This window comes from Populus alba, chromosome 6 (assembly GCF_005239225.2).
Source record: "Populus alba chromosome 6, ASM523922v2, whole genome shotgun sequence".
Taxonomy (NCBI): Eukaryota; Viridiplantae; Streptophyta; class Magnoliopsida; order Malpighiales; family Salicaceae; genus Populus; species Populus alba.
Window position 1 is genome coordinate 7,892,680 of NC_133289.1, and position 26,019 is coordinate 7,918,698.

General features: G+C 32.7%; 4 protein-coding genes and 2 non-coding genes across 6 annotated transcripts; 4 read left to right on the top strand and 2 right to left on the bottom strand.

Moving 5' to 3' along the window:
- Nucleotides 1–1,394: 1,394 nt before the first annotated feature.
- LOC118048405 (uncharacterized) lies at nucleotides 1,395–3,629 on the top strand. Its single transcript, XM_035058068.2, has 4 exons — nucleotides 1,395–1,890; nucleotides 2,391–2,569; nucleotides 2,971–3,313; nucleotides 3,491–3,629. Exons 1-4 carry the CDS (start codon nucleotides 1,465–1,467, stop codon nucleotides 3,569–3,571), a joined length of 1,029 nt encoding a protein of 342 aa, XP_034913959.1. The 5' UTR covers nucleotides 1,395–1,464; the 3' UTR covers nucleotides 3,572–3,629.
- Nucleotides 3,630–11,909: 8,280 nt separating this feature from the next.
- LOC118048403 (bark agglutinin I polypeptide B) lies at nucleotides 11,910–13,470 on the top strand. The gene has a single exon (XM_035058067.2). The coding sequence runs from the start codon at nucleotides 12,180–12,182 to the stop codon at nucleotides 13,248–13,250; it is 1,071 nt and encodes a 356-aa protein (XP_034913958.1). The 5' UTR covers nucleotides 11,910–12,179; the 3' UTR covers nucleotides 13,251–13,470.
- Nucleotides 13,471–15,054: 1,584 nt separating this feature from the next.
- LOC118048399 (tubulin beta-1 chain) lies at nucleotides 15,055–16,989 on the bottom strand. The gene is made up of 3 exons (XM_035058060.2): nucleotides 16,494–16,989; nucleotides 16,134–16,403; nucleotides 15,055–16,053 (listed from the first exon to the last, which is right to left on the bottom strand). Exons 1-3 carry the CDS (start codon nucleotides 16,885–16,887, stop codon nucleotides 15,383–15,385), a joined length of 1,335 nt encoding a protein of 444 aa, XP_034913951.1. The 5' UTR covers nucleotides 16,888–16,989; the 3' UTR covers nucleotides 15,055–15,382.
- A 1,759-nt stretch (nucleotides 16,990–18,748) lies between these two features.
- LOC118048582 (small nucleolar RNA snoR26) lies at nucleotides 18,749–18,840 on the top strand. The gene has a single exon (XR_004687493.1). It is a non-coding gene; the product is annotated as a small nucleolar RNA snoR26 (small nucleolar RNA).
- Nucleotides 18,841–18,885: 45 nt separating this feature from the next.
- LOC118048584 (small nucleolar RNA snoR27) lies at nucleotides 18,886–18,976 on the top strand. The gene has a single exon (XR_004687495.1). It is a non-coding gene; the product is annotated as a small nucleolar RNA snoR27 (small nucleolar RNA).
- Nucleotides 18,977–19,854: 878 nt separating this feature from the next.
- LOC118048414 (uncharacterized) lies at nucleotides 19,855–21,217 on the bottom strand. The gene is made up of 2 exons (XM_035058077.2): nucleotides 20,885–21,217; nucleotides 19,855–20,553 (listed from the first exon to the last, which is right to left on the bottom strand). Exons 1-2 carry the CDS (start codon nucleotides 20,926–20,928, stop codon nucleotides 20,100–20,102), a joined length of 498 nt encoding a protein of 165 aa, XP_034913968.1. The 5' UTR covers nucleotides 20,929–21,217; the 3' UTR covers nucleotides 19,855–20,099.
- Nucleotides 21,218–26,019: the final 4,802 nt, after the last annotated feature.

The window sequence follows — 26,019 nt, forward strand, 5'->3', positions numbered from 1 at the left end:
AACCCCACCAAGTTAATTTTTTTGTTTGCCTTTTAATTAATCTTTTTTTTTTCACCCTTGTTATTTTAATTAAAAAAATTTCTTAGATCATTTTGTTTAATTGATTTTTTTTCCTGATTTCATCTTTTAAAATTTGATTTGTTGGTGATTCGGCTTTGCATTTTTTTCTATTTGTAGTGCTTTTTATCTAATGACTTAGGTCATGAGTTTGAAAAGTTAATGTCGTTTGATATTTTTTTTTTCCTTCTCATTTTCTTTTATGATCTTATAGTTCTACATTATATATTAATTTTAATATTGGTTTTGTAATTAACTTTGATTTCCTGTCGTTGAGTTTATCCTAGTCTCATGACTTAGGTCACGAGTTTTGCATGTCTTTTTTTAGATAGAAGTTTTTTTTTTTTTTTTAAAATTGTTTTGTTTATGTTTGATTTTTGAAGATATTATTCTAAATCATTTATAATTCTTTTTTTATACATATGAACTTTATTTTTCAAAATAAAAATAGACATTTTAAATTAATACTTCTTATATGTTCGACATTGCGTAGTATTTTTTTAGGGTTTGAGTTTATTTCATAAATTTTATTTATATTTCTATTATCTTTTATTGTTTTAAATAAGTTCAATAAAATCAATCGGGTAAATGTCTCAATTTATGTTGTTAAATATCTTGATTTATATTCATTTCTCAATTTTTTTAATGTCTCTTTTGGTTATTATTAACAATATATTTGTTTATTTACATAGATAATTATCAATTTATTTAAATGGATTGTTGCAGATATTTTGTAATTTATATTTTTATTGTTTTATGTAAAAAAAGACATCAAGATAGTCTATGCACCTAATATTTTTTTTTTAAAAAAATTACAGCCACCGTTAGAATGCAGGTTAAATAGTTAGTGTGTGTGTGTGTGTGTAAAGGAAGTATGTTTACCTTCAACTTTTTGGCCAAACGTAGGCCAACAGCCAAACAGACGCGAGTCGTGGAGACAATTGGAATCCTGTTCTGGGCATAAAAACAGGATCTCACCATGTATTTGTCAAAAGAAGAAGAAGAAGAAGACAGGTTAAATCATGTTTTTTTACTTGTCCATAAACATCACATATTTTTTAATAATACTTGTGAACACGAAATTAACATTAACCATGAATTCAATGTCAGCTGCATAAAGATCTCACATGCCTAACGATACATGCCAAGAGTTTTCATTTTATCTGTTCTTTCTTTTTTGCCTTTTCTGCATCTGTACTCTTATAGTCTTATGCATCTGTCCAGGCCCATTTATGCCTATCGATAAATGGATCTGGACATCTTTCTTAGCTTCAAAATAGATTTAAAATCCCAATGGGCTTGTTAAATGAGTCTGTTAAAAAACATTACAAAATCATAAAAATACCACCGCCACCGTCCACTCTATCTTCTTTCCCAACAACTAACCAGACCCATCGAAACAAAACAATGAAGCAAGGGCTTCTCCTATGGAGTCCATGCTCTCATTCTCTCCTCTCTCCACCCTCATTTCCCTTCCTTTCCCTATCAATCCCAAGAACCAAACACACCCTTTTACCAATAGCAGCAACTCTTGATTCCACAACCACCCATCAAGAACAGCAACTGCTAACGGCAAGAGAGAGAAGGCAACTCAGAAATGAGAAGAGAGAAAGTAAGGCTGGATATAATTGGCGAGAAGAACTTGAAGATAGGTTTATTAAGAAACCCAAGAAGAAACCTACTACTTCGATGGCTGAAGAGCTCAATCTTGATAAGCTTGCTCTTTTAGGTCCTCAATGGTGGATTGTTCGGGTTTCTAGAATTAGAGGAGATGAAACTGCTGATGTTCTTGCTCGGTTACTCGCTAGGAACTTCCCTCAAATCGACTTCAAGGTCACTTATTGTGTATTATATTTATTCTGCTATTTATACAATAGTTTTTTCTCCTTTTGTTGCAAATGGTGTTGTTTTTGCTATGACCAAGAGCCTAAATCTGAATGGAATTGACGTTTATTTTTATTTTTTTTTTTCTGTATATGAACTCTCTGCTATAGAAAATAGCCTGAACTTAATACCATATTTTTTGTTGATTTACTTTAATGATGAAGTCCTTTTAATTGTAATTGGTTACATTGAACTGTATTCTGTATCACATTGTCTCATTCTTGGTCTGGATATTTAGTAGATATTAATCACCAGCACCATGGTTTTAGTATTTTTTAACTTTAGGATACTGCTTTGTTTCTTTTATTCGTTTTTTTGAAAAATTATAATAGCATTCATTGGGTAGGGGTTATATCTCGGGGGTTTTATTACTTAATACACTATTGATGATTAATAATTTTGCACAGGGATTCTTGTAGTTTTCTCAAAGCAATATTTTTTGTTTCCAGGTCTATGCTCCTTCTGTCAAGGAGAGGAGAAAACTGAAAAACGGTACCTACTCTGTTAAACCAAAACCCATCTTTCCAGGGTGTGTTTTTCTATGGTGTGTTCTAAACAAAGAGATACATGATTTTGTAAGAGAGTGTGACGGAGTTGGTGGTTTTGTTGGTGCCAAGGTTGGAAATACGTGAGTGCTTACTTTGTTCTGTTTACTTGTTATATGCTAATATCAGTTGTTTGCAATGTTCAGGCATGTTTTAGGTATAATAATATTTTTATCATCCAGTGCTAAAAAGTCTCAGATGAGAGCTTGCACATGAAAATATGAATAGGGATATGGCAGGGGATATAGGATAAATTATGTTTTGTATCACATTGTTGCTGATGTATAAAATGGGAAGAGTTTATATTCTAACAAGACATGAATGTTAAAGTTTGATATTTGTTCCTACATGCTGACTTTTTCTGAGTTTCTAAATATCTAACCTTGTGTCTTCTGCACTCTCGTATCTTGGATTTACATAAACTGTGTTATTTCTTTTGGCGTGATTCTTATTCATTTTGAGTAACCATTGTTCACTTGAGCAGAAAACGACAGATCAACAAGCCTAGACCAGTGTCTGATGATGACATGGAAGCAGTCTTCCAACAGGCAAAAGAGGAACAAGAAAAGGCTGATATAGGTTTTGAGGAAGAGCAGCAAGCACAGGGAGCCCTTAACTCTGTGAAGTTAGGTTCCAATAACATCACACAATCTTTTATAGATTCCAATTCCGAAGGGGGATTGAGAAAAATCTCTGGCCCTCTTGTGAGTAGCTCATCCAGAAAAAAGGGTGACCTCCCAAAAACAGGTTCAACTGTTAGGGTTGTATCTGGAACTTTTGCAGACTTTGTTGGCAGCCTTAAGAAACTAAATCGCAAAACTGGGAAGGTATATTCTTTGCTGCGTGAGCTAATTTCACTTGCTATTTTAAACGACCTCATTAGGTAATGCGTTACTTAGTAAAATGGCATACACATGAAAAAACTCCATCTGCAATCATGTATTTAATATACATATTTATTCAAGACACTGAATATTATTGCTCACCAAATTGTGTTATTGCAGGCAACTGTGGTGGTTACTCTCTTCGGCAAGGAGAGCTTAGTAGAATTAGATCTCAGTGAAATTGTAGCAGAGATGAAATGATGTAAATATGTGGTTTCTCTAGATAATCATTGAATGGCGAGTTTTGCTAATTTTATTAGATTTTCCCTCTCTTGTCAATGATTGTTTCTACCACTCCTCTACAAAGTGCAGTTTAATTACATATCTGTGAACTCACTATATTACATCCGCATCTGGTCAAGTAACATGCATAGTTTTAAATATGAAACACTGGAAACGTGCTGACTCCAAGTCACGTCGGTTCTTGCTTTTCAAGTCAAAAGCTTATATAAAATTTGTCTTTGGTTGATACTTAGCTCAAAGATCTCTCTCTGGCGTGCTTATATTATTCATAGATCAACAATTTTCCTGAAGGTAGAATAGCTGCCCTGCTCCAGATGGTGATTCGAAAACAGTTCTCTTCTAAGATTTTAATTGACACTTGCATCCATCGGAATTACCAGCCTACACAGCTAGATGACTGGGATGGATGTGGAAGCATGTGAGTTTGCTTTGTCCGTTCAAAGCATATGATAAATGCAGAGTGTATGATATTACAATTTCATATGTAAAGGCAGAATGTAAATATTCATATTTTTCAGGAAAACCACGGAATGACAGAAATGTCACGGGGGTTTGCTGGCACTGGACCATTGCATTTGTCCAAATCCATAAATTTATCTGACATCGGCAAGGTCAAATGCTGGTACACAAGAGTTCAACCACTTTCTTGTAGATCGATATAGCATACAGTACCTGTAGCATTTAAAAATTCATATGAAAAATGTACACAGATGGACTAAATCCGTGTGCTTTAGCCTTGCTTTGTTATGCTGATTTGTTCTTTTTTTTTTTTTTTTTTTTTAATGGATCGCACGGTGGAAAATGGCATGTAGTATATAGTGTAGCTGTAGATATCTGTTTTTTTTGGGCTGCAAACCGAGACCATGAGAAAGAATAAAGGGTAAACCAAGCCCACGAATAGACAAAAGGCTCTAAAACAAGCCCAAATGATGCAAAGGAAATGGGCTCAAACACGAGCCCATCAATCCTCTTATTTTCGCATGTTTCATGCAATTCTTTTTTAATGCTAACATGACTACCCATCGCCACGAAACACGTAAATATTGTGTTAAAATGCCAGGGATGCCGACCTAAACGCGTCGTTTTACATGACAGTGCGACCATCCATAATAAAGGTAGTCATAGTGTATGATTAAATAACAAATAAATTCACATGATTCATGGATATATAAAAACCCATGACTAAACAAGTAAGAACAAGCTCCATGCTCATTTACTCTTCCATAAACATAGAAAGAGAGGGACTTGTACGTTCTCATTCAATCTCACACCATCTCTTGTATTTTTCTTGCAAACACAACCTCGCATGTCTTCCTTCAGCTACACTAGTTCTAACAGAAGCCTCGAAAGTTCCTCCTAGCCTATTACGAGACTTGTTTTGAAGGTGCTCTTAAAACCCTTAGTTCAGCAGCCACTTTTAACAATTCAATCTATAAAGCTCATTAACCAGCCAAGGAAAGACCCATAATCCTTTAAATGTTTCTCCAACTTTGTCAATGGTGTTGTTTGTGGGGGAATTGAACAAAAATCAGTTCAATTTCTTCCTTTCTTAGTTTATTCCATGACTAACAACCTAAAAATTCAAGGATATGGAAAAGTGACGGACCTCACCGCATATATGTTGGCTCCTCTAGATCTTCAAAAACTAACGTGACAAATATGGATGCTTTCGTAGCTTGGTCTGGGGTGCTGCCAGGCCAATGAAATGGGCATGACGGGTGTTTTTTGAAAATATCAAGCTCAATAATATTTTTTATTTTTTTTATAACTCAGTCTGGGCCAACTTATGCATACCATAATTAATCCTCAGGGTCCATTAAACATCCTGTAAGCCCAGTAAATATATAAAACACTTCGAAGATAACAGACGTGCACAATAAAATTCGAATCTATATGCAATGAAAAGGAACAAGTCTTTTCAATCGCTGGACCACACCCTCATGTGCCAAGCTCAATAATTTTTGTTATTAGATATGGTTGGATTCGTTGCACTTATGGATTCAAAAAAATACTAATTTTGTATTGTTAATGAATAATTGAATAACAACAATACTTTATATTAGGCTAGTAGCTATAAACTGCTTGAAAATAATCGAGGAACTCATGAGTGCCTTCGAAATGAAACTAGGTAGTACATAGTATTGTTACGTGGAAAACTTATACAATTCAATTTTGTTTGATTTGTGCCCAACTGAAATTTATGAGAAAACCATGCATTCTAACAAAACAATAAAAGAGTTAGGGAATTCAAATTAAAAAAAAAATGTTAATGGATGACTTTTCCAAAATTTATAAAAAGGAAGGAGATGGTTTGAATTCAAATTTTAAACGAAAAATATGGTCATCAAATTAGAATTAGAATTATGTATAAAATAAACTATAGGGTATGTCATTTTCACTTTAGACATACTCACATTATATTATAGGCCACGACAATTTTATTTTTTCTTTTATTTATTTTTTTGGGTGAAAAATTATGATTTTTCTGTATTTAGTTAATTCAAGGTCATGACTGATGATTTGTGATATCTGAATCAATACTCGATTTGAAAAAAATCAAAAATAATTTTCTTAATTATACACAATTAAAACTCTAAGGACCAAAATAAACACTAGAAAAAATTTCTAGGTTTGTTTTTTTGTTTGACTATAGTTAAGGTATATTTTTTTGCCCTTGATTTTTTTTTCATTTTTTAATCCCTACTTTTCAAAGGTTTTTACATTTTTATACATAAATTTATTTTCTTTGCGATTTAATCACTATACTTGAGAGAGAAGAAAGAGAGTTATTGATAAATAATAAAAGAGAGGAAGAGGTTAGTTGATTCGATTTTGTTTAAAAAAAATTGCCAAACTTGGTGTCCAAGCATTCATTTCATAACAAGATGAGTGTCATTAAGGTGTTTGAGAGTTTAATATCACCTAAGAAAAAAAATAAATCATGGTTGAGAGAGTTTTTTATATTTGATTTTGTGTTTTTTTTTTACTTGGTGGATTTAGTTTCTTAGAATTATAAGTTTTTTTTTTTTTTGTTTTCTAAGTGAAAATGAATTGAAAATTGAGTTTTTTTGGACAAAAACCCAACTCCAATTTTTCAACCATTGCTGGTGGTTAGAAACTAGGTTTGTAGCCTATATGTCTTTTACCTCTATAGATAACATGTCGCCTGACTCTGCAAGCGATATATCATCTATTTTTTTTTTTTAAAGAGTAGATATTGTCCATCCATTTATCTATTTAGATAATTTAGAATGATAATAGCCCAACCCAACTTATAATATATTATCCGCTTTGAGCCTTACCGTCATCACAGTTTTGTTTTTGGTGACGTGAGCTCACATCTGAGCCTGACGTCTTAAAACGCGCATGATAAGTTAGCAACTATTACTATTACTTTTAATAAGTTAGCCACGACAATTTTATTTTTTCTTTTATTTATTTTTTGGGTGAAAAATTATGATTTTTCTGTATTTAGTTAATTCAAGGTCATGACTGATGATTTGTGATATCTGAATCAATACTCGATTTGAAAAAAATCAAAAATAATTTTCTTAATTATACACAATTAAAACTCTAAGGACCAAAATAAACACTAGAAAAAATTTCTAGGTTTGTTTTTTTGTTTGACTATAGTTAAGGTATATTTTTTGCCCTTGATTTTTTTTTCATTTTTAATCCCTACTTTCAAAGGTTTTTACATTTTTATACATAAATTTATTTTCTTTGCGATTTAATCACTATACTTGAGAGAGAAGAAAGAGAGTTATTGATAAATAATAAAAGAGAGGAAGAGGTTAGTTGATTCGATTTTGTTTAAAAAAAATTGCCAAACTTGGTGTCCAAGCATTCATTTCATAACAAGATGAGTGTCATTAAGGTGTTTGAGAGTTTAATATCACCTAAGAAAAAAAAAATCATGGTTGAGAGAGTTTTTTATATTTGATTTTGTGTTTTTTTTTTTACTTGGTGGATTTAGTTTCTTAGAATTATAAGTTTTTTTTTTTTTTTGTTTTCTAAGTGAAAATGAATTGAAAATTGAGTTTTTTTGGACAAAAACCCAACTCCAATTTTTCAACCATTGCTGGTGGTTAGAAACTAGGTTTGTAGCCTATATGTCTTTTACCTCTATAGATAACATGTCGCCTGACTCTGCAAGCGATATATCATCTATTTTTTTTTTTTTAAAGAGTAGATATTGTCCATCCATTTATCTATTTAGATAATTTAGAATGATAATAGCCCAACCCAACTTATAATATATTATCCGCTTTGAGCCTTACCGTCATCACAGTTTTGTTTTTGGTGACGTGAGCTCACATCTGAGCCTGACGTCTTAAAACGCGCATGATAAGTTAGCAACTATTACTTTTAATAAGGCCAGCTACTACTTTCTTATCCGCCGACTTGGAATATTATAAAATTATATTGTCCTAGGCATACTGATTTATCCCGTCAAATCCACTTGGCAAGCATAAATTTTGATGGGTGAAACTGATCTAAATCTATATGAAAGATAGCTTAAAAAAAACGAAGTAATCAAATTAAGTTGGAACCATGATCTAGAAAGTATATTTTACCGGTGAATTCAAGCTGATCTAAATCTCTAAATGATATGTCGTTGTCTCAAGCAACACTAGTATATTTGTTTTCGATCTAAAATCAACGACTAAAACTTCACTTGCGTGTTGAAAAGTAATCATCTAACCATGGATCTATAATCAAAGATTGAGTTGAACCCAAGGGCTAAGGGTCCATGGCTACCAACCGAAGCTTGTAGCTTTCAATATTAGTCCCTGGGTCATTATTCATAAGAGTCACGAGGTCAAGTGGTCCCATGTCTCTACTTTAGTGTTCAAGCAAAGGTCACGTGCTATGGTTTTAAATTTTGTCTGCTTTACGATGAAGTGAAGTGCATGATGGGACGAGATTATAAATTGATTTTTAAAATATTTTTTTTATAAAAAATAATATATTTTATATTTTTTTAAAGTTTATTCTTGATATTAATATTATAATAATAAAAAAACTAAAAATTATTTTTAAATTAAAAAATTAAATTTTAACGTTTTGACCTCAAGACTAAACACACGGAAAGCAATGTTGCACAACGAGAATTCGAGCTTGTCTTCATTTTGCATTCATTTAGTCATTTGAAAAATGCAGATGAATTGAATTTTTTAAAATTTATTTTAAAATTAATATTATTTTAATATATTAATATTAAAAATAAAAAAATATTTTAAAAATTAACCTCCGCTGACATCCAAATAGACAAGTAAGCAGAACAGGCTCTGCTTTGTAATTCCCTTTTGCCTCAGTCCATCCCTGCTCACAGTCACACAGCCCCCCGCCTCTATTCAAATATCTGCTGCACTCTACTTTAAAAGAAAGTTACGAAAGTGATGTAAACTACGCTGCGGAGAAATTGCATAGTTAGAATATGTTTGAAAATGTAAAAGTGATTGGGGTTTAAAATATTTTTTTGTTTAAAAAATAATTAAAATTATATATTTTTTTTATTTTTAATATCAACATATCAAAATAATCTAAAAATAATTAATTTTAAATAAAAATAATTAAAATTTTAAAAAAGATAATTTCAACACGATTCCAAACTCAGCACCAATAAAGATCATTGACGTAAAATGGCCATGAAATGTGTAATGAAACTATAATGGTGGATCCACGTTAGATTCAATCGGATTTTCTGTGGTTCAACCGGAAATTCTACTATTCAGCCGACCTATTTTACAATTATTTATTTACAAGTCCTTGGAAACAATTCTACAAGGTCCATTATAGCACAATGACTCTGGTTAAATGAAAAAGCAAAAATCTACTAAGTTAAAAACCTTAAAATATTATATAAAATTTCAAAAAAACAGCTCTACATCATTCATGAATAGATACGTTATTATATGTCTGGAAAATTCCTTCATGTTCATTGAGGAGATACCAATAGTTTAGCGTAGACCCAGTGCTCAAAATACCTGCTAGCAAGTCTTTTTGTGGTAACGGAAACTGCATGAGCTAGGTAACTGCTCATATATATATATATATATATATATATTCCCATGTAGCTAGCCAATCTTAAACGTACACATAGAGAATTTCACCCACCAAAAGGTGACCCACAAGCACTGGAGAATCATCAACTTTATTCCAACAGAGGAGAGGACATGGCCCTCGCCGGCCAAGCAAGCCATAATATAAGGCCAAGCCTTTTACGGTGAATTGAGTGCTTTGTCCAAGCTAGTGAGGATGTACAGTAAGAACAGCACACACAAAAAAAAACTCTCTTCAAAGATAGGCAACAGCCATAGCCGAAGGTTCTCCAAGCAGAACCACTTAGTTTTTAATGGTATTTGGACTGTATATTCCTCTACTGAGTGGCTCTTTCCTACTTTATTTTTTACCAAGAAGACAATGGAGCACGCGCATATTAGTTTTTGCCTGGAAAAGAGTTTGCTAAAGCAGCCACTACCCATTATCTTTTCTCTCATTCTAGGTTTGTTTTTACATGTCGGATTAAAGCCAACGAGGTTGATGTATCACCACCCACTGCGCAGGTTAGTGGTCCTATGAGATGGGGAATCCGTGGCCTTTTTTATTTTCTTATTCTTGGCCTTTTATCAACAAGAAACAAAAATAAAAAAAGAGGAGAGATATTCAAAAAGGAAAAGGAAAGGACTCGTAGAAATAAAGAAGTGGGTTTTGCTTTAAAAGAGAAACAGGGTAAGGTGTACGCAACTCGCTAGCCGGTCGGTCCAAGTTGTTCTATTGGAAGTCAGTTCAAGGAAAGACAAAAGTGCGTGGAAGCACTTGAGAGTACAGTTGAAGTCTATCTTTGAATTAATTAAGGTGTTTGACAACTGGATTCCTTACTTTAGTTATTTTATTTACGAATGCCCCCCCTCCGTTTCTCATTAATTTCATCTCTTATCACATTAGAGTTCTGCCTGCGGGCAAACAATGCGTGTATTATGGTCACTGCGTTGAAGTACTTTTAAATATATTTGATTTTATTTCAAATTATTTTTTTTTTATTTGTTATTTTTAGATCATTCCGGTGTAGAAATTTTAAATGGTGATTAATTCATTTCAAAACCCGAGTCATAAGTTTTACCTGGATCACCCAGGTCAACCCTAATTTTTTTAATAAATCAAAACAATATTATTTTGGTTAAAAAAATAACAATAATCACCTAGGTTTTTTACCTTTTTTATTTTTTAAATCTTGACCTAATTTCAGTCCCGGGTCAATCCAATTAGCTGGCTCGGGTTTTAAAATTATATTCTAGTGTGTTGATGTTAAAAATAAAAAAAATATTATTTTAAAATATTTATAAGTACAAAACACTTTAAAAAATAATTACTATTGTGATATTAAACCGACTCTATTTGATTTGGCTTTATATTTGTTGGCTATTAAGATGTAGGATTTAATGTTTATCTTGTAATGTGGAATGTAGTATTGTTTTTTGAATTTCATTGGAGATAATTACAAAAACCCTTCTATAATTTGATATAAACCTCATTTTTCCTCTATATTTTTATAAATTATACTTTATATCATGGATCAACTAAAAATCCAAATAAAACACATTATTGAGTATGCAAACTGTTATTGAACATATAAACTACATGATGAAAAATGTAATTTTATTGAATATATAAACTACATGATGAAAAATGTAATTTTTAAAAATACAAAGAAAAAGTGAAATTCAAATCAAGTTATAGAGAATTTTTGCAATTATCCCTTTTCATTATCATAGCATGGATTAAGTTATTTTTAATAAGTTTAGAGAATTAGTTTTGATTTGCATCTAAAAGTATCTTTAAAAGCTACAAAAAAGAGTTAGTTTATTATTATTTTTTTCTTTTAAAAGGTCTATAATTTTGTGATTGGAAAGTTGTAATAATTATTACTAGAATTGAGTAGTAAGAAAACAAAAATTTTAATTGATTTTTCTAAAACTTGTTTTTAATCCATCCATTTATTAGACATAGGAGGAGGATCTACACTAAATGATATAGCAGTAGTAGAATCTTATGCAACCTATGACATTATTGCTTCTTACCAATACTTAAAAGGAAGGAATTATGCTCCCAACGAAAAAGACGTGATTATGGTACGGATTTTAATCCATCCATTGGTATTTGATTGCCCATCAGAACTTGCATTGAATGATGGGAATGCGAATAACCAAAACGATGTCGTATACATTTGCAAACTCAGTTAAATCTAGGGGCATGGCTGCAAAATAAGCTACACTCTATAATATTAATAATTTAATGTTTCCTCACTCAGCATCCGCTCAGAGAAAGTGAGTCAGAGGGTTTCAGAAGGGAGTAAACGTATTTAATTTTCACAACCTCCAAGCCCACCTTCCGCATATTCTTTACTTCCCTTCTTTGGTTTCTACATTCTACAGACGACAACAACAACAACAACCAACAACAATAAAAAATAGTCACCTACTTGTAAATGGGTTCACCTCACAAACCCTAGAAATCTTACTGCAAGCAAACCCAGTTTCAGCTTAGGAAACCCACTTTAGCCATGGCCAAGCTCTCCATTTCTACCTGCTTAACAGTGCTAACTTTCATGATTTTCCACTTGAAAATGCTACATGCTGTCTCAAGTTACTCCTTTTCATTTGGAAGTTTTGATAAAGATCCAAACTTTGAGTCCAACATTGCTCTTTATGGTGATGCAAAGGTTGTTGGTAATGGTTCTTCTCTTCAACTCACTCGCCCAGTGAGCTCAAGTGCAGGACGAGTCATGTACAAGCAACCCATCAAGCTTGTTGAAGGTAATCCTGGGAATTTGGTTTCCTTTTCCACTTATTTCTCATTCTTGATGTCACCTGATAATGGAGACGGTTTAGCTTTTGTTGTGGTTCCTAGTGGTTTTAATGCAAGTGTGTTTGATAACAACCCATTTGGGCTTTATTTAGGACCCGAGAAAAGTAGTCCTAAATTTGTTGCTGTTGAATTTGATACTATGAGGGATGCTAAATATGGTGATTTGAATGATAACCATGTGGGAATTGATGTGGGTGGTTTTGTATCAGTTAAAGTGAGAAACGTTTCATCTAATAATATTGTGTTGAATAGTGGAAAAAGATTGCATTCTTGGATTGATTATGAAGCTGGTTCGAAAAGATTAGAGGTTAGATTGAGTCATTCTGGTGATATAAAGCCAATTGACCCATTGCTCTCTCACCCAATTGACCTGTCAAAAATGTGGAATGATGAGAAAGTGTTGATAGGCTTGACCTCATCAAATGGTAATTCTTCCCAGACATGTTTCCTCCATTCATGGAACTTTAAGCTAAGGCGAGTTCCGCATTGGATGCATTCTCAGCCACTGGACCCTCAGGATTTTGCTAAACATGAGAAACCAATGGTGGTTCAGAAGAAGAGTGATTGTATTTTAAAAATGCTTACTGCAATGATCTTTGGTGCTGCTTGTGGAGCACTGGGGGCGCTCATGGTGTTGTATCTTTGGACCATTTTTGGCAATCGGCGCCCTGTCATGCCAGAAGAGTGTTCTGTCCCCCCAGCGGATTTCGAATACAAGAAAGTCAAAGTTATTGTAGATAAAGCCATCGAAGATGGCAAGCATTAGGTGCTTGAGCTTAGATCTGTTGGAGGCTGTGTTGTAAATCCCTGTTCTTTTTTTTATGGTAATTTTTTTAGCAGGTTTTATTGTGTTGTTGTAACTGATAGTTAATTATCTAAATGTAGTTTGTGGCATATTGTCTAATTACGGGAGCACTGAAATTAACTTTGAATTGATGTAATGGTTTGCATTAATTCATTTTGTGAAGCCATTTTCACTTGCGCAATTTAGCCTTTATTATGTTTATAACCTTGTCTGTGCTTGGTTTATCCCACTTATCTAGTTCATTCTATAATCAACTTTCATATGTTTTTACTTGCTTTGCGCTATGTTCCAAATTTTCTAACAGCGAACAAAGATGCGCAAGACCACTGGATTGTCATTGCCTTTTAGCATAACAGAGCGAGCTATCAAACCGCAAAGGCACATGCAGTCATTCTTGTTTAATAGTTTTCTATAATTATGATCCTTACAGTGATTTAAATACCGGCAGTTCATGTACATGGTGAAAGTCACACCAAAAGCTTGCAATTAATTATCATTTTTAATGAGTGAAAAGTGGAAATTATGAATGATAACCTGATGGTCGATAGCAGTGGTGTTTTACTGAGTTGAGATTTTTCTCAACGTAGCATTTTATCTCTAGATACGGTATGAACTGTTGCCAGATTTAAGGTTGGCTGAAGGCAGTCGTTTTACTTTGTTTGGGAAATGTTACTGGGAAGCAGATTTCGGGATTGCTAGTCTGTGTCTCGTAGCTATTCTGTTAACTTTTGCTAAAACGGTGAAACCTGTGGTATTTCAGAATAGTTGTCTTATGAGAATGTTGCAGTGCTCTTTAGTACCTGCTAGTGGACTACCGGGAGAATTGTTTGTGTTACATCAATCGACGATCTTTGACATTAGGGGCATCCGTTGGTGCGAGAGGACTGTTTTTCCCACGTGCATGATTCTGAGGGCAAGAGCAGCTGTGAGGGGGCAACCGCGGATGTAAGAGGCGAGGTTCTGGGTTGTTTTGGATTGTTTGTGTAAATTCCCGTCCTTTCCATGCTGCTCTTCACAGATTTTCTAGCATTTGTTGTACCATGAACGATTGACCAAATGTGGTTTTCTTTGTTACGCTGTCTAGTGAATGGGATCATTGGTGTTTAACTTCAGAACTGAAACAGTTTCAGACCTTATTCTCAAAACTCTATGTTGCGGTGGGTTTCTGCTTTGATTAAATTCCTTTCTTGAAAGCCCTTTTCTGTGAGTTTTAAGTGGTTATTGATAAAATTGTAACCTTTAGGTTTTGTTTTAAAGGTGATCAGAACGTTATACAGCCGGGAACTTGCTAAAAGTAATCTGTGAATCTCTGCACAACTTCAAGTTTCTTATTCGGCTTCTCTTTAAGGCCCATGCTATTGTACTCCGTTTCATCTTTGATAGCTGCTACGGTTCAACTTTTTTTTTTTTCTTTCTTCTGAGGTTTAATTTCTAGTGTTATCTGATGGAGTGCAGTTTCACAGGAATCCGTGTTTTGCGTGCTCCATGGTGGTCAATTTCATGAGAGAGCTGAAAATAGAATGATCCCCAGATACTCTCTAAGCTCGGATAAACCGTCTCGTTTCTTTCTTTTTGTGTACAGAGTTGACCTTAGCTATCCAGCCTTCCTTGTACTGAGGAAAGTTTTATTAACATGATTGCATAATGTTTTGTGGCCATAAGCAACATTGTCCAATGCTGTATCATTTGATGTATAAATGGCAAATGAAGTTTAAGTTATCAATCACTCGAGGAATAGACATGGTGTAGTTACTTTAGAGAGAAATAATAACATAATTAGAATGCAACAGTTGATTGAAGAAGAGATGTTAATGCTAGATTAACATCTCTAATTGTATCCGCATATAAGAGTACTTGTTTGACAATCCTTGTTCCCTCCCTTCTGAACCCAAGAAAGGAAGGAAGAAAGAAAGTACCAAAACTACAAATATTTATATGTATGACAATAAAATGGCCTCCTTCCGCCTGGAATCATCCATTCTGTTGCCAGAGACTGACAGCAGAATGTTGGCTTGCATTTCTTTCAACGTCCACTACCTCAATCACAACCCAACTCCAAGCATTTTCATTCAACATGGTAACATGGATCAAGATCACATGTCATGGAGTTCCTCCTCTTCATCCTCATAGTCCTCATCGGCTGTGGCATCTTGGTACTGCTGATACTCAGAAACCAAATCATTCATGTTGCTCTCTGCCTCTGTGAACTCCATCTCATCCATTCCTTCCCCGGTGTACCAATGCAAGAAAGCCTTCCTCCTAAACATGGCAGTAAATTGCTCGCTCACACGACGAAACATTTCCTGAATTGATGTGGAGTTTCCAATGAATGTCGATGCCATTTTCAGTCCTGTAGGAGGAATATCACAAACAGTTGATTTGACATTGTTTGGGATCCATTCAACAAAGTATGAAGAGTTCTTGTTTTGAACATTGATCATCTGCTCATCAACTTCCTTGGTACTCATTTTGCCTCTGAACATTGCTGAGGCTGTCAGATACCGACCGTGGCGCGGGTCCGCTGCACACATCATGTTCTTTGCATCCCACATTTGCTGGGTGAGCTCTGGGACAGTCAAGGCACTGTACTGCTGCGAACCACGTGAGGTCAGAGGAGCAAAACCCACCATGAAGAAATGGAGCCGAGGGAAGGGGATTAGATTCACAGCAAGCTTTCTCAGGTCAGAGTTAAGCTGTCCTGGAAATCTCAGGCAACATGTGACCCCAGACATTGTAGCAGAAATCAAATGATTCAAATCACCAACTGCGCCGAAAAGAACAGTGCAATCAATAACAAAAACATTAAAATCCCTACTAAAAACATATGAACATCAAAATTCTTACAGCTTGGAGTGGTGAGTTTGAGGGTACGGAAGCAGATGTCATAGAGAGCTTCATTATCAAGGACCATACATTCATCTGCATTTTCAACAAGCTGATGCACAGAAAGTGTTGCATTGTAAGGCTCAACAACCGTATCAGAAACCTTGGGAGAGGGAAAGACGGAGAAGGTAAGCATCATCCGGTCTGGATATTCCTCTCTGATCTTCGATATCAAAAGAGTTCCCATACCGGATCCGGTCCCTCCTCCTAAAGAATGGCACACCTGAAATCCTGCAAATCCAACAAACCCCACCCCACCTTAGCAACAAGACCAAAACCAAATTTCCATTTCAAAAAGAAAGAAAAAAAAGAAATACCAACCCTGCAAGCAATCACAATTCTCTGCTTCTTTTCGGACAACATCGAGGACAGAATCAATCAACTCGGCACCCTCGGTGTAATGGCCTTTAGCCCAGTTGTTTCCGGCACCAGATTGTCCGAAAACAAAATTATCAGGTCTGAAGATCTGGCCATAAGGACCAGACCTGAGACTATCCATAGTACCAGGTTCAAGGTCCATAAGGACAGCCCTTGGAACATACCGGCCATTACCTGCCTCGTTGTAATAAACATTGATCCTTTCAATCTGCAGCTCAGAATCTCCATTCCATTTCCCAGTTGCATCAATTCCGTGTTCTGCACAAACCACCTCCCAGAATTTTGCACCAATTTGATTGCCGCATTGGCCTCCTTGGATGTGAAGAATCTCACGCATCTTGAACGAAATGAGAATTCGGAAGGAGTTTATATTTTATTTTATTTCGGCAGAGGAAATGGAGAGGATGAGAGAGAGAGAGAGGAGGCCAGGAGGGTGTAGGGACAGGGGGGGCTTTTATAGGAAGATATATCTAACGGTTGGAAGTGGGTTTGGGTATGAACGGTGAAGAGTGAAAGGGGTTGGTTTTGAATTGGCGAGAGGGAGTGCATGTGAGTTGTAACGCTAAGAATGGAGATTTTTGAAATTCAAAATTCGAGAGGACACAGCTGGATGTTACCATGAATGACTAGTTTTTGTTTTTTCTAATACCTTTACAGTATGTTTCTATTTTCGTTTTAATAAATAATTAAAAAAATTTAAATTAATTTTTTATATTTTTATATTATTTTAGCATTTTAATATCAAAACAAGCAATATTATACTACCAAATAGACTTTTAATTAGTACATAGATGCTATTTGAAAACACAGCCTAAACTACATTTCATAAAAAAAAAAAAAAAATTTACTTATACTTAAATTAATTTTATTTTTATTTATTTATATTATTTTGATGTACTGATATTAAAATATAAATTTTAAAACATAAAAAAATATATATTATTTCAATATATTAATTTATTCTTAATAAATGACTATGGTTTTTGTGCCAGAGGGAGTTGGCCTCGTCCCTCTCCCAATGTAAAGAGAGTGTTTTAAAAAGTGGCAGCACTTATTTTTTAAATGTTTTTTTATTTAAAAAAATATTTAAAAATATTTTTTTATTATTTTTAAAAATTTATATTTGAGATAGTATATCAAAATGATATAAAAAACAATAAAATAAACAAGAAAAAAAATTTAAATTTTAACAAAAAAAAAAAGTTAAAACTTACTCCTAAATATCTTAAAGATGTCAGCAAATGAATTATTGGTTTCCATTCATTCAAACAATTATTTTTTACTATTTTAGGATAATTTTTTTTTATATGTATATTTTTTTTATTTTTAGGGTGAACTTTTTTTAATTTTATCTTCTAATCCTATCTATCTTTCCTATCAAGCAACTACTCCTAAAATAATATAAAATTTATTTATAAGACAATGACACTTATTCTTTAGCTGGCTATGTGTGTTTTAGTGGCCGTCTATTCTTAGCAAACATAACTCTCTTTTTCTATATATATATATATATAATTGCAAGTATAATATTTATTCGTAATAAATCCAAAGAAAAAAAATAAAATATCAACTCACGTACAAAATGCACATTAAAGATTGCACGTAGCATTTTATTGGCCAGCTTATATTTTTAAAACAAGAAAAACTGATTTACAAAATCATTAATTACTAAGAATATACTCAGATCTTGACCCATTCAAATAACTAAAAACAGTTTTTTCAAAGAAATAAAAAGATTATTTAAATTCAAATTTGCACTTCATTTAATAAAGTTATTTAAATTCATAATAACAACATGCAGGAGTTGTTATGTGTGTGTGTGTGTAAAAAAAAAACACTTGTGATGTGTTCAAGTTCTTAGCGGGTCCCGCCCGACATTTCATCTCATTGATAAATAATAACTCCGAGGTCGTATAATATAAGAAGGGGGTAACGCCCGGGAAGGCATGTATTCATGCTTGCGCGGGGTGATCTCAGCTGGAGCACGGGATAGACTAACTCTCATACCAAACACACTCCAAGCTTAAAACCTAAACCTAGCCGCCTTTAAAAGCACAGCAGCGGGCATGCCTCGCTAACAAATTATAGGGTTTTGTTCTAACAACAGTGGAACTGGAAGGAGGTATCTTATATATTTGTATGCGACTAATCAACAAGATTTTTGTTTGAGTGCTTTAAATTGTTCAAATTTGTTTAGACGAGCATCAGTGATGAGTTAACCAAATTGTTATCCTTGCACTTTGATTTTACAGTGAAGAAAATCATGGGGACAGATTTCTCTGAGATGCTCTTTCTCTCTGTTTTCTTCTTATTTGATTTTAATTTTAATTTTAATTGTGGATCAATGATGTTATTGATTTTACTGCGTTATCTTCCTGCATCTAACAATGAAATGGAGATAATTTTTGTACACGCTGAGATCCATTTACCATCATGATTTCTTGTTTTGCTGATTGGAGCGTTCCTTGATAGCCTGTTGCTATCTGTGAGGGGATCAATGATTTTACTTTGAAAAAACTCCGCCTATCTTTCTGAATGGGAAATCTTGGAGATCCGAACTGTATATAACACTCTGGGATCCTTTTTCCATCATATTGCTTTCTTTTTTCTTTTCATTTGCTGCTACAGAAACGAAGCCTACTTTCACTCTGGGTTTTACAGTAACGGTGTCTGTTTTACTCTGTGAAATCGGGTGGGTATTTGATCTTGGAGGAGCAAAGTTGCCATCCGCTCAACCAGGCGATAATTCTTTTGTAGAAACGATCTGTTCATGTGACTCGGAATGTTTTCTCTATATTTCTCCCCTTGATTTCGGTTTATAAATTGATATTGCTTGCTGTCACAGAATCAATGTTGTTACTGTGAAACTGTGTTATCTTGTCCGAAATTTATATGCTATGCAGCCTTTTGTTTTCTCATTTTGGTAAAAATTTGAGTCAACAGTTGTCTAGATTTATTAGCTAGCTGGGCCTTTGCAATTTTTCTTGAGGAATTTGCTTGGGATTTTTAGGTCTACGCCATTCAAAATCTGACCAAATTAATAATTCATATATGATGTAAAACCACCGAAAGAGCCAGAATGACAAGAAAGGAACTCCTTGTAGGACAATAGTAATCTATAAAGTTGTTCGTGGTCCGGTCCGGTTTGGGCCAAAAAATCTAACCGAACCAGGAGTTGTGATTTCTTTAGAATGTCAACAGGACGAAAACTGTTTCAAACCAATTCGTCTGGCTCTAATTTTTTTCCTTTCAAAACTGGCTAAACCGAATTTGCCCTCTGCTTCATTTTCTCAGTAACCAAACATGCAGATAGACTGTTTTTTTGAAAACTTGTATTAAAGTAAAGGTTGAGGAACCTTTTGATTTGACAAGCAAAACTCTCTGAATTAAAGTCAGTCCCCTTAATCTTCGCAAGTCTAATAATAAAAAAAGAGGAGGATATTTCTCTGCCCTGTTCTTCATTCCGCAGCTAATCAAGACATGTTTACAATGTACATTATAAGCTAAGGTATTTTGAAATGCAAAAACAACAAAGTGCTAACTGGGACTTTACACGGCCGGGCGAATAGCTTGATCTGGTTCTACCTCTTTGCGGTATCCCAAGATTCCAACTAGCTTGGTCCACAAGCTGTGTCCCAACTGAGCTGTGTGGCTTCGTAACTCCTTACATGATTCATACGTTACTCTCGCAAATAAGCAACCCCATAGGACAGAGATGATATACCCCAAAACGGGGTCAAGAATCACCAGAAGCAAAATCGTGGCGAAGCCGCTAGCTAACAAGCGGATGTAGCTAACAATAGGATGGTAGATTGATTCACGAGCTCGGAGCATGATCTCGGCCACTGATGCGGTGGCGTAAATAAAGAGAGCAATTAAGAATGCGAGCATGACCCCCTCGTGTGTGTCCAATGGAGATGCTTTCATTGATTTGTACATCACCTGGATCTGCCCATTTAGGGTGTTGACTAGGAAAGCAAAAATGCCAAGCTGCGTGAAGATGCTGCCATCACAACAAAATTAAAATTAGGATACCAAAATAGTGTTTTTGTTTAAGTAGTCTTTAAGTATTTTTTATATTAGAACAGCGATTTATGTGGATGATAAATAGTATTAAATATTTGCTCCTTAATTTGGACAGAATGATTTCATATTGCCCAGAAATTGAACAGGGGAAATGGAAAGCAGTGCCACGAGCCAGAACTTGGTTATTTTCTCATGAAACTGGAGCACCAATATGGATATGCTAGAAGATAAATAATACTATTAAAGTGAGAGAAAATTAAAATGTTGACAGAAAGAGAAGAAACCAAAGAAAAGAGCTTGAAACATACCTCTCAATTTCAAATCCCAGATGTGGCATAGGGTGATCAGCCATTTCCTTTACTGTTCTCTTCTTCTATGAGACGTTCTTCAAGGCTTGGACTCAAAGAAATTTGTGGTGGTGGTGGTGGTGCTGCTGTTTTTGGAATTGAGTTGCCTTCTATCTATCTGTCTATATATAAATATACATCTCTCTCTCAATTGTAAGGACCTTTCCCAGAAGCATCGAGTAAAAAATTAAAAACGCCCGGGGACGTCTTCAAAGACGTCTACGCCCTTTTCCTTCTCTTTTGTGCTCTGAACGTCTTGCGTCTAGGAGAACACAACCCCTCGTTCAGATATTTCCTTGTATAAGTACACCAACTGCATGTTAGAAGTGTTAGTTTTTTCAGTTAATAATATTTTTTTTATTTTTTTATATTAACTATCAGAAAATTTTAAAAACACAATAAAAAATGTAAAGATAAAAAAATATATATTTTAAAAAATATTAATCAACCGTAATGCCAAACATCTCCTGATAATACTATATGATCACTAAGATTAAATAACAAGTCAGTTACATATTATTTTAGTATTTAAGTAAAGCATTACAAAATAAAATTCTCTCGAAATTCAGAGAAAAAAATAAATTAAAATTACAAATTATTGTGCAGTTTTGATAATATATAAAACAAAGTTTTAAAAGGGAAAAAGACTGTTATTTTAGAAATTTCTCATTCTGCTTCACTTTCACTCTCAATCTATCTCAAGTAACAAAAATAATAAAATCCAAATAATAGAGGTCGTTTTTTATAATTCCGGTTTCTTACTTTAAATAATAAAATAAACACACGTGTATATAAGTATATATGAGCTTTTATAGAGACGTCTTTCCTTAAAAGGAAATAATAGTCCGGAGCGTCTTCTTGAAACAAATAAAATATAAAAAATAGTGTACTGTCATTTATAAAGGCCGCGTGTACACCACGCTGTTAAAGTATTATTAACTTTGAGGGCGTTTGAAGACGTCTATCCTTTTTCAAAGACAGGCTTATTTGTTTTACTCTTTTCCGTTTTTTTTTTAAGAACAAAAAAAAAAAAAACATCTTACGCCATGGAGAACTCAACGTCTCGTCCAGATGTCAACTCGGTCCCTGAAGTATTTTAACGTTGCAATCATCACCAAACTTAGATAATTAATCAATGAGTCCATCTATCACAACAATACATACAAACCAGAAGATTCTCATAAATAAATAGAGGAATGCAAAAACCTGTTGTACCTATTCGAAAACACTCAATTAAAACAATGATAAAAAGAAGGGAGAAAAATACAACATTGTAATCCATTAGATAGATACCCCATGCTTTGCCACGAGTCGAATAGATTTCTTTCATAACCTAAAAAAATAATGTTAAAAGCAATGCTAGAATGTTTTAAAGTAAAAAAATTTATGTGTGACCTAGATTGTGAGGCTAGGTTATCGTCATAAAAAGCAAAAAAAAAAAAAAAAGCTTAATTTTAAGTAAACTATATCAAAAAATAAAATCAATGAAAAAAAAAAAAACCAATATCAATTAGGGTTAAAATTTCATACTCACGATATAGGTTTATAAAATCGTGATCACCACACTAAAAAGATTAAAGAAGCCAATCCTAAACAAATCAGATATTGAAATATGAAATTGAAAAATACAAAATCAATTTCCTAAAATAAACCAAGGCAAAAAAAAAAAAAAATTAAAAGAATAAGGCCAAATTTGACATAAAAATTAAATTAAATCCAATGATATGGGATGAAACTAAAAAATAGATGTTTTTAAAAAATAACAATAAAAAGAATGATGACCAAATTTAATATAAATACCAAATAGAATAAAATACTAAGGGATGAAATTGAAAAAAATATAATAAAAAAATTCAAAACAAATAAAAAACAATAAAAAAAAATAAGGGATGCAATTGAAATAAGAAAAAATGGAGGACAACGTTTAATTTTGATTGGGTTGACATGTTTTTCACGGATGAGAGAGAGAAAAGGAGGGGTAGAAAAAAAATCAAATCACTGTCTAACTATTGTGAAACGCCTTACACACATCATCTTATTAGATAAGCCTCCCGCACGAATCATGCTGTACAATTTAATAATTTTTTTAACCTATTTTTTCAAAAGACTTAAGTGCCCCCGATCAAAAAGCTCTTATGATCTACTCTATAGATTTTTTTCCTCTAAAGGTACCTTAATAATTATACTATGATAACAAATATAAAAAACCAAAAAATGCCCTTACCCAAACAGTAAAGTAAATTTAACTTTTAAATGTATTTTAAATATTATATTGTGCAAATAAAAAATTCAAAAACCTTTCTGCCCCTGTTAGATCTAGTAATGACAAAAAAAGTCTTATGGAAAAGATAATTTTATCCTTGAAAGTAAGTTACATGTTTTTTCACGATGAATGGAAAAATAATAATTTTATTATGTAAATTCATAATAAGTTGCGAATATGTGCATAATAAAATACTAAGTTCTTTTAGTTTTTTTTTTTAATTTAAATTAGCAATTGCCTTTCTGCTCCTTTTTATTCACTCTATTCTTTAAATCTTACTCATTCAACCTTTTTCACTTCTTCTTATAATGTTGCAATCTTAAAAAAAAAAAAAACCAAATAAATTAGCTATTGCAATCTCAATTAAATTTTTTTTTTTGTTATAAATGTGTTCTTAGAGGTTATAAGATGTTGTTTTCATCTTCTTAGGTGAGAAAATGGTTGAGATTTGTATTGTTTTTATTATGCCACAGTCTTATTTTTTTCAGCCTAAATATGATTGGCCTTATATATATAATGCCCATTTTTTTTTTTAATTTTAACTTCTTTGTTATTTTTATGCATTTTGTAATAAGACTCTCCTCAAGTAAAGTTATTAAATTCATATTCAAATAACTATTTAATTATGTCATTATTTTCAAATAATAATAGCTTTTTTATATATATAATATTAACAATTGCTTTTTGAATAATTATATATAAACCTCACATGCTTAATTTTCTAAAACATTTACTCATAAACATTCAATGCAAATAAAATATTTATTTTGTTGATTTCTTATTGTAAAATTTTTATATTTTTTCTCAGATTTATTTTTCTTATATTTTTAAATACATTTGCACCACAATTATCAATTCAAGATTCTTTTATTAAAACTTTCCTTTATGATTATTATATATTTTTATTGAAAATACAATACTTTTGATAAAAATACATATTTTTATCAAAATAGAAGAAGAAAAGAAACACTTAAAGAAAGGGAAATAGGGTTTTGATTATAGAGACACATTTTTTCTTTTCATTTAAAATCATCAAACTTATTTCATATATTTATTTTAAATAACTTTAGTTGTATGCAATAAACCACACATAACTAAGAAAAATATTTTCTTAAAAAAATATATTAATAATAAAATGATAATTTAGATTAAAATATTATATTTTTTTATATATAGAATTTAAATCATTAGTTTTTTTAATAAGGATCCATTTTTATTGGCATATAATTTAATAAAAATACTTAAAGAGCTTCTCACTACATGAGATAAAATATCTACACGTTTATCTATATTTTGCTTCTTACAATAAAAATTAACTCGATGCTTTAGCTCTTATTATTATATAACATAACGTGGTTTCTTAGCTAATGTTCTTATCAAAGAAAAAGAAAACACAAATGGCATACTCTTTTTAATTACTGTGAAGGGCACACGTGCACGACATTATAAGATGGCCAATGTGCTCGGGTTATCAACATTATAGATCTTATTGGACCAGGTACTCACAATGGGATGAGTATGAATATAATAAATGGATTTTGAACAATTTTTTTTTAATCAAAAATACATAAAATTTGTCAAAAAAATTATCATATTGGCTGGTTTCTATGATCTTGAATGTAAGTGCATGTTGCAAGGCCTAACTTTTAATTGCTAAGTAGACATCTAACCAAAGATGAGATCTGGAGGTGTATTTATATACCAGGTGTTGGAATTTTTTCATGGAGAAGTAGAACATATCTTTAGTGGAGAAATAAGTTTGTTACCATTAACTATCATGGTGTCATCAATTATTCTGTCATGTCATAGTTATTATGTCATATGTGCTATTGATAAAAATATTGGTGATGAACAATGTTATTGACATAAAAATAATGCATGCATAGAAAAACTTGTGTATGCATAGAAAGCATTATGTGAACGAAAAGTTTGTATAAGATGTTGGGCTAAAAATTTCAATCAGGATGGAAGTTGGAGAGATTTTTCCAAACAATTAAATCATTTGCCCCTTGATTATTTTAAACAATATGTTTTGTTTTATACAGGTGATGTTACCCGTTCGTGTTCCGTGTTTATATGGCTGCATGAAAACTCTTCTCATAATTTTTTGTTGATTTTTTTTCAAGAGAGCATATATCTTATGAAGTTCTAGTCAAAAATATTTGTCTATAAAATAGAAAATCCTTTGTGATCATAAAATGCATGGTGTAAGGAAATGTTGTATGGAAATGTAAAGATTTGAATGAAGATTCTAATGGAGAACTGGAGATACGTTTGGAGATATGAGAAATTCAATGAAGATCTTTTATTGTGGAGATTTTCATGGAGTCGTGGAGAATTTAATGAAGAAATGGAAAATTGAAAATCTTGTCATGGAAATTATCATGGATAAACACTACTATTTTATTGAAAAATTGATAAGATAGAAATACAATTCTTGAAGATAATCCATAGATTATCTAATCTCAAGGAGCCCATGGTGTAATGTACAAACTTGTTTTCTTTCTTGTTCTAAAATGGAGCTTTGGCTAAGGATGGAATATGGATTTTACCACATGAGTGAGTGTATTTATATATCGGGTCTTGGAATTTTTTTTATAAAGAAAAAAAATGTATCATTAATGGAAAGAATATTATCATTTGGTAGCTATGATGGTCATTGGTTATTGTGACATGCTATGATTGTTTGTGTGTAGATTACTAGTAGAAATGTTAATTGATCACAATGTTATTAACATATATCTTATTAATTTACTACAAAATCCTAATTTTAATCTCTCTCTCGTGCATGTGTATGTGTGTAAAAAACAATATTTCAATCAAATAAATATAC